Raw genomic sequence first — 8,695 nt, 5'->3', positions numbered from 1 at the left:
CTAAGACTTCGTATCGGTCGGTAAATATAAATCGTTGGATTGTGCCGAGTTGGAATTTTTCTCGGCTTCTGTATGGAGACATTGGTGAGCATCTTGCTTTTCTATATAGATTCATCTTGCAGATGTTGAGTAAGACTGAGTCGTGACTTACCTTTGACCATTTGAATCTGCTTGATGGTTCGTTGATGGATTTCCTCCCAGAAGCGTTGGTAGTTGGCGAGATCGTCGATGACATTGACCTGCGGCGATCTGTTGGCGGTGCGCGACAGCTCCTGGTGGGTGGTGGGTTCAGACATCTTGCAAGACTTGGGGTAGATAACCCGAGATTGGTTGTAGTTGGAAGATCTGAACTGGGTTGGATGGAAAGTGTTGTTGATTTCGAGATGGATCGTCTGATGTAGATATAAGGGAAAAGAAGGGGGGAAAGAAAACTGAAAGGGGAGGTATAGTGTTCGATATTATATTCCAGAATTTATGAGTTGTACAGCGCTACTCCACAGCAGATCCTGACCCTTGGCCGTGCAGCAGATCAGGCTGGAAAAATACCTCACCGACCCTTGACTAGATCCAGTCCCATCTTAATTAATACTGCAAGACTGCGACAGCTGCGATCGCGGCGGTATTCCGCAGGATATACAGTCCACGCACTAATGCTTCCAGATTGGTAATCCGGAACCCGTCGGCAATCGTACCGCCCGAGAAATCCTTGCAGCCTGACGGTCAGGATGCGGTGTGTTTGATATAATTAGTCGACTATTGGTGTTGCTGTGTGGCCCGATGGGACAGACAAAGGATGGGCAAGTACTCCAACCAACAGACACGAAGACATTCCAGAAGCCTACTACGAGTCTCGGACAGCAGAATCGGCCACTTCTGACGAAAGACTGTCCTTCGCACCTTGCATTAGCTCGGGGATCCTCAGAGGAGATCCTTCGCATGGTTGCTAATGCTATCCTGTACCAGACTGCCGGGCCAGATCCGATTCCAGGGAGAGATCCGATTCCAGGGAGGCATCCGACGGACGTAGGCTGCCGCGCATCCCCGATGGATCCGGTCCCATTCTCAACTGTGGCGGACGTGACAGGTCTCTGGTCCAGGGCATCCAATGAGTCAGACGCCAGCAACAGGGATTTCTCCCAGCAGGACCAACAACCATGATCCCTGCATCGTTATACTACATGTCTTCACGTACGGAGTACTCCGTAACTGATGGGAGACATAGACTGTCAACGACTTGGAAGTTGGCATGCCTAGATGCCTATTTTGTGACTGTACAGAGTAGTGTTGGGGTTGGCCCTATTTAGTGACCGGTAGATAGCCTATGGGACGCCTAGAAGGTCTTATTAAATTATTAACTTCCAGTCTAACGGTGTTTTCCGTGAAGCCGAATCTAATAATGGGACAGACATCGTCCCTAAACAGCCTTACAGGTCTATCAACCCCACCAACTACGACCAATTCTGCCTAACCTCCCACTCCACAATGCCTTTAGGCAATTGCTCCAGGTATCCAACTGAAACTCGGAAACTGAGGAAGGTCGTCTCGGCCGGACCGACGATTAGGTTCCAGAATCAGCCTGCCAGGGCTGAAGTGGACTCTGGCCTTGGAATTTATTTTCTCCATGTGACCGCCTATTTCTGGCAGACGCGAGTCGCATGACATGGAATCCTTACCTACCGCCAACTGCGAGCTGTTTCCAAATGAAGCAAATGATGAATAATACCTGTAACATGATTGATCAGGGTGACCAGTGACTTGTAACTGGAACAATGGTCCCGTCGGGGCCCCAGTGCCTTAACTGTAATATTAATACGGAGTACTCCCTCCGTATGGAGTCCGGGTGGATAGCTAGAATGGACCCTGAAACAATTCCTTCTCGAATCTCGAGTCTCGATCCTCCACCGCTTTTTCAGATAGAATTGAAAGCCATAGAATTGAAAGACATGTACGGAGTATCCACCGAATTCACCGAATTCATCTAGCTTCGATTTGTGAGCTAGCCGACAAGTCTTCTTTTTCTTTTCTTTTCCCCCTTCGTGACTGCCAGATCGGCGATCATCTAGGCTGCCACCCGCAACTCCTTCCCGGTCTGGTAAAGACTCCAATATAGTAAGGTTGAGTAGCAACTTGACTGGACAACAACACTCACGAGGTTTCTTGTTGCTTTTTCTTTTCTCTCAATATTGGGAATCAAGAGTGACATGCGGTCAACTAGTTGCAATGCGTGATGGCCGGGATCTTTCCGGTTCACCACAACTTCACATTCAGAAACCAGATTGATTGCATTGGAGAAAGGACAAAAAGGGGGAGTTCAGAAAAAAGGAAGAAAAAAGAAAGAGAAAAGAAAAGAAAAAGATCAATATCGTACAGTTTCGGGTTAAATATAATGAGAACAACATCACACCCCTTGCCTGGAGGATCTCGAGAATCAGAATGATGAAGTGACATGACGTGACCCAACAACCCGGGCACCCAATCCAATCCGTATCGGATCGGATACACTTAAAAAAAAAAGCAAAGAACAAAGAAATACGAACAAGCTTTATGGTGATCATTTGCTCACGAAATCGATCTGCCAGATAGTGAAACTCTGCTTCTTCCAAGAGACTACCTACCCCTAGCAGGTACTTAGGTACTTAGGTAACTATCAGGTATATTCCTCCACATCTTGCCTTCAGTAGTATCCTGTATGTTTCTTTTTCTTCTCTTCCTTTTTTTTTTCTTTTTCCCTTCCTTGCCCTTTTGTTATCCCTTTAGGGGTTTCTTACTGTGGCTTCCTTCCATGGAATTGTCATCGTTCCGGCTGCATCTCACCCTCACGGTGAAGCCGTTTGCGAACAGAAACAGAAGAATGAAGGAGATGGAATCTCATATCGAACCTCCTATTTTTTTGAACCTTTTTTTGGAAGAAGAAAAAGCAGAAGAAGAAGAAGAAGAAGAAGAAGATAATCACATTTAGTAAACCCTCCTGCTATTATCCACTATTAATCGATATGCAGTACAGCAGTAGAACAGCATGCTATGTATGTAGAAACCGCATTTCCGTTTTGTATACGGAGAATATATATATACATATATAACTGTACATTGGAGGTCGTCATTCATTACTAACTAACTAACCCAGCCTTCCTTGATCATGAAGCCGAAGTTGCCTTGCCAGTTGAACAAGAAGGAGAAGGAGAAAAGGACGTAAGAATTGAATGAATTCAATTCAAGTCGGAGTCAGACTGTCGAGGCATTTCATCAGCGTCGGATTGAAGGCCTTCATGGATAATTTAATCGCTATCGCTGTCGCTGTCACTGCTGCTCGACTCCGACTTGGATGAACTCTCGCTCTCGCTGCTACTACTCGATAACTCGACCACAGCCGTGCGGTTCTTTCTCTTCTTCTTTGGTGCTGTTACAGGGGTATTCGTGTTGTTCTTGTTCTTCTTGTTCTTGTTATCATTATTCTTGCTGTCCGACTCTGACTCAGATGAGCTCTCGCTCTCGCTGCTGCTGCTGGAGAGCTCCACCACAGCCGTGCGATTCTTCCTCTTCTTCTTCGGCGCGGTCGCAGGGGCATTCGCGTCGTTCTTCTTCTTGTTGTCGTTATTCTTGCTGCCCTCGTTCTTATTCGCCAAGCCATCTGCTTTCGCTGATGTCGTTTCCACCTTGGGAGATGTCGATGACGAGGAGCCAACCTTGCCGGTTATAGCCCACAAGACCAATTCAGCGCGCTTCCTCCTCTCCAGTCTCTGCTGCATGTCTGCATCCGCACCCTCGAGGGTACTTCCTTCGAGGTCTTTCTCACCTGCCGTCAATCTGGCCCTGAACGCCTGGACAGCTTCCGCATACTTCTGCAACGGCAAGCCGCTGTCATTTTTCGCATCACCATCATTATCGTCATTATCGTCGGCATTCTCGGTCTCCAGCTTCCATTGCTCTTCATCCGTGCGAACCACCTCCTCCGCAGCTTCCCGTAGCCTCTTCTTTGCGCCTTCGCTTCTCAAACCTTGCAGGTAGACCAGCAACGCCGTATTGTATCGCGAAGGTACCTTCTCCAGATCGAGCGCGTACTTGAGCAGGTGGCTTTCTCGATTCTTCTGGAATTTCCACGAAGAACGGTCCTCGTAGAAGCGGGTGAGGTAGGAGAGGAAAGGAGGAGGCTCGTTCGAGTTGTTCGACTGATTCGCTTCGTTCTGCTTCTTCTTATTTTTCTTCTTCTTCTTCTTCTTTTGCTTTTTCTTTTCCTGGGTTGCTTCCGCATTCTCGCTGCCATTCTGTAGTTCACCCTTTGGCTTGTCGTCTGCCACGTCTCCATCACCCTCCTCGTCTTTGGTATCCGGTGTAAAAGAGACAGATTTTCTCAGAGGCGTTGCATCATGCTGCTCCTGTTTCTGTTCCTGCTTCTCCTGCTTCTCCTCCCTTTGCGAGACTCCAGCAGCCGCATTTTCTAGCCGTCTCTTCTTGTTGCTCGTCACCGTTTCCGTAGCAGCCGCATGCGTCCTGTCTCCCTCCTCCGACGCATTCTTCTTCCTCTTCTTCTCTTTCCTCTTGTCGGTGTCGTCGGTGCCGTTTACCTCCTCTATCGAGTCCACAGCGGCAGCATTCTCGTCGGCTTCCGCATTGGCGTATTTGAGCTTCAGGCCCAATCTCTTCCAAGCTGGCACGTGTGTCTGTGTCTGCGTCGTCGTCTTCGTCCCGTTGCTTGCCATTTTCGATGCTCGTTTCTTGGTGTTGCTTTCTGAAAGATAAAATTTTTCTTGAAATCAGCAGCAGCAGCTCAGCAGCTCCCCCCGGCAAGAAGAGGGGCCGTCAAGAATTGAATCTGACGTGCCAGTTTCAGCAGTTGCGGACAGAAAAATAATAAGCTTGTGTCACGGCACAGGTTCTTTTTTTTTTTCTTGCTTGTCCTCCGCTAAAGAAAATTGCGGGTCGGCAAGCTCCGCGCTTGGTACGGAGTAATAACTGCCCTAGAATCTTAAGCTCCCGGACGCCCATGACAGCGCGCTTAAGCGGGGTCTAAGTCTAAGCGTAGAACCGACAGAGAACTGTCAACACCGTGTGCATTCAACGATAGTAAAATAGTTCTTTCGACAGAATGCTTACTTATTCACATATGTACAGTCACTTTGTCTAATTTTCTCCCTCTCCTTCTTTCTTTCGGTAAAAGAATGGGATCCCTCTCTTGACACCCCCTAAATGATGTATATGTATGTATGTACTGTACAGGAGAGAAAAAAAACAAACACCACGAATGTTGTATGTACTGTACGAAATAATAAAATAATAATAAACATAGGTAGGGTATATTCTCATAGCTATCATCAATCAATCCTTCCTCAACTTCAAATCAATCCAGTCAGTCACTAGTGAAACGTTTGCTTTGCTCTCCGCCTTGCCTGATTTTTTCGCCCTGATTGTTTCGAACCCGCAACGCTGCGCCAATTTTTTTCCCCCAGATGACGGACTCGAGAATTAAAAAAAAAATAGCCAACGCAGTAAAAGCAGTCGGAATTCAAATGGCCAGCTGCAGCTGAACTACTGCCCCTCTACTACTGTCCCGGCTCCTGAATCCGCGCCACTCCCAGCTGCTTCCTTCGCAGACTCCGTCTCCTTTTCCCTCTCTTTCTCCTGTGCACTCCCATCTCCGCTTCCGTTGGATGGAGCAGCAGCTCTGCGTCTTGCTCGTTCCTTGTCTCTCGAAGAGCTTCCGGCGCCTGTAGCAGCCCTTCTTCTTCGCACTGGCTGATACACGTCATTGAAATTCATGACAACGCCCAAGAACCGCATGTCGACATCCGGTTGGTAGGCTAGGTCACCTAGCAAGACGTTGAGACGGGCGCGGAAATCAGCAGAGAGGTCGCGGAGCCGTGCCCGTAAAGACGGAAGCATGTGGTCGTCTGCAGACAGGCCCTGAGAGAGGAGAGGAGATGGGGTGTCTGTTCCTTCAGGCTGTTGTTGGTCCAGAGTAGGTGTAGCTGCAAAAGATGGGGTTGATGATGACGCCGACTTCATATGTCCTTGTCCCCGTCGGGAGGAAGGCAGGAAGTCCCGCTCAGTCACCCCCCAGCGTCCCTGCGCTGTGCGAGTTTCAATTTTCGCACTGAGCTCCTGTCTTCGTGTGAACTCCGCTACCGAAAAGGAGTACAGGCCATCAACTGCATCCTTATAAGCAAGCATGATCTTCAGAATCTGGTGCAGCTGGCTGAGGAAGCTCTCTTCCGGCTGTTTCCCAGACGATGAACCCCGTGACGGCGAAGCTGAGCCCAAGAGACCCTTATGCGTGATAGAGTTGAGATACTTGGTGTGAGCCTCGATCAGGTCGTCGAGCGTGCACCCAGGCTTCGAGATAGCGGCCTGTAACTGGTCCCAACTGGCCTCGATAACTTCAAACAGGATATAGTACTGCAACTGGCAAACAAAGTGAATCATTTCGGCGATCACACAGCGTGCACGTTTCCAGTCAGCCCCGACCTTGTCGTCCACACTGCCCAGAACCCCTCTGGCACCGGTCATGCATCGTCGCCAGGTGCTTCCCAGGGCGAATTCAACCCGTTTTACACGCCACAGGAAATTGAAGACTTTAAGATACTGCGTCGAGCCCCAGGGAGTGATGACAACATCCACCGGAGCATCGATTTTATACTCAAGCGTGAAGCAGTCCCATCCGATTTCACCGTGGCTTAGCTCCAACATGCGTGCATCGAGACGGCGGAGGACGTCCGGGGAATCAAATTGCGCATTCGAAGCACGAATGGCGTGCTCCAGCTGGGCAGTTAGTGTATGCCGGTATTGTGAGTTTGCCGGACGGTCGAGATTTGAAGCTAGTGATTCCATCAATAAAGCGATGAAATCTCCTTGCCCGAGCAGGAGGTACTTCTTCAGAGCCCGCAGATGCTCAAACAGTTTGAATTTGGAGTCCATCAGGTGAATCAAGCGCGCCATAGTCGTTTTGTACGCCTCGTCGATAGAAGTCTCCAGACTTGCGGTGTCACCATACCGCAGTTCCTTGGACGCTTCTTTCGAATATGCTTCCACCCAAGCCGAGTCACCGCAGCCATATCTGATAAAGTTCAGGGACTTCCCAATAAGAAATACCTTCTTTGCAAACTCCTGTGTGATAATGCTCGGGACCATCTCATCATCCAGTTTATACTTGTCCTCCCAGACGCTGGTTGCAATACGTCGTGGATCCGTGCTCGGTCTGAACTCCGGCTCTATGACGAAGAATTCTTTATATGGATCAGAAAGCTCGCCGTCGTAGATCCACTGCCGCAGCATGTCATAGAATGGACGTGTGACGTGAGATAACAGCTTTTCCGCAAAAGCGCAAACAAAAGGGTCTCCGTGAGAGGACGAGAATCCGTGTATCAAAGAGATCAATTGACCTCCTTTCTTATCTGATCCAGAGTCATTATCAGGGCACCAGTAATTGTACAAGGCAAAAACAAGGAAAATGGAAAGAAGAAAAGGGTGGTGTTGAGCTTACGTCGAGCCTCCTCAACCATCACACTCATCAAGCGCAATGCCATCGTAGCTTCTCTTGTCCATACCACACACCGCTTCAATGTAACGGCACCATTGACAACGCCTTTAGGATTGGTTTCATCGGCTGCAGCGGTCATAGCTCTCCTGATTTCACCTTCTAAAGTGGCAACTAGACTCAGATACGAGCGCAGCTCATTACCAATTGCAGCTCGGAGAGCTTGGCTCACGAGTCCACCCTCTGAGCTGTCAACAAATGCAGATAGCTCTCTATATAACAGGCACGGTTCAGCCAATGTGTGTAAGAGCGATATCATCGGGATCGGCAATGTCGGAGGCAGTTTAAGGACTGATGGTGAAGAGAACTCCACATTTGTCGAAGACAATCCCTGAAGAATGAATGGCAGATCACGCAACAGCGCTGACTCGCTTGGTTTCATTGCCTTTGGAACTGTTTCAACTGGTAGAGGAGAGACGTCTTCTGGTACAACAGTATCTTTTGCCGTACTATCCGCACGGGCTCGACCCAGACGAGTTTCTTTGCCTTCTTCCGTCAAAGTTTGTCGTCCCGGCCTCTCTGCTGTCGGTCTCAATGAGGGCCTCCTCCCCGGGCGATCCCCGCGCTGCGATACCGACGAGCTGATGGCTGGGCCCTCGTCAACATCCTCAACCATCCTCGCCCCGGGTCGAAAATTCCTGGGCCCTTTGAACAGCATGTTATCCAGGTTCCCTTCCTCCATCAGTGGACTTCGGCATCTCTCTGCATCATCTATTCCCTCGCCTTCTTCACCTGCCGATTCCGATAGTCGGTACAAAAGATATAAGATCGCCCATTTCTGACCCAGCACTGGTTGCGTTAACAGGCGGGAGTAGAGATTGGAAAAACGGACGGCTTTATCTGGGCTCGCGTTTTCTCGTAACAGTTTCCGCTTAATCAAGTCCGATGCGTTGTTGATGTTCTCTGCAGTGGAAGGGTTGGCACCACTGTCGCCATAGGTCTCGAGGATGCGCCAGGCACGGTCCAGACGATCGCGATGCCGACGCTCCTCGGCAGCTGCGAGAGCATCCTCTTCATCTGCCGAGTAGTCATCACCTAGAGCGGATAGAGAGAGTGGTGGCAGCATAGAATCGACCAGCTGCGAGAGGGCGTCATCGACACGACGCGAGCGNCGCCGGAGCGCTCCGGCGGACTGACATTGCCAGTGCCTCCCTATATCCTTTTCTT

The 8,695-nt window shown here is 49.5% G+C and overlaps 3 protein-coding genes across 3 annotated transcripts; all 3 read right to left on the bottom strand.

The window, feature by feature from the left end:
• Window positions 1-296, bottom strand: VTN77DRAFT_619 (uncharacterized protein; the record flags this gene model as incomplete). Its single annotated transcript, XM_069422440.1, has 2 exons — window positions 1-68; window positions 152-296. The coding sequence occupies 2 exons, from the start codon at window positions 294-296 to the stop codon at window positions 1-3; spliced, it is 213 nt and encodes a 70-aa protein (XP_069273407.1).
• Window positions 297-3,275: 2,979 nt separating this feature from the next.
• VTN77DRAFT_618 (uncharacterized protein) lies at window positions 3,276-4,697 on the bottom strand (the record flags this gene model as incomplete). Its single annotated transcript, XM_069422429.1, has 1 exon — window positions 3,276-4,697. One exon carries the CDS (start codon window positions 4,695-4,697, stop codon window positions 3,276-3,278), a length of 1,422 nt encoding a protein of 473 aa, XP_069273406.1.
• An 826-nt stretch (window positions 4,698-5,523) lies between these two features.
• On the bottom strand, window positions 5,524-8,594 carry VTN77DRAFT_617 (uncharacterized protein; the record flags this gene model as incomplete). Its single annotated transcript, XM_069422418.1, has 2 exons — window positions 5,524-7,385; window positions 7,475-8,594. The coding sequence occupies 2 exons, from the start codon at window positions 8,592-8,594 to the stop codon at window positions 5,524-5,526; spliced, it is 2,982 nt and encodes a 993-aa protein (XP_069273405.1).
• Window positions 8,595-8,695: the final 101 nt, after the last annotated feature.

The sequence above is a fragment of the Rasamsonia byssochlamydoides genome, assembly GCF_041956645.1.
Source record: "Rasamsonia byssochlamydoides strain NRRL 3658 unplaced genomic scaffold VTN77scaffold_103, whole genome shotgun sequence".
In the NCBI taxonomy this organism is placed as follows: Eukaryota; Fungi; Ascomycota; class Eurotiomycetes; order Eurotiales; family Trichocomaceae; genus Rasamsonia; species Rasamsonia byssochlamydoides.
This window is presented reverse-complemented; position numbering and strand designations above follow the sequence as displayed.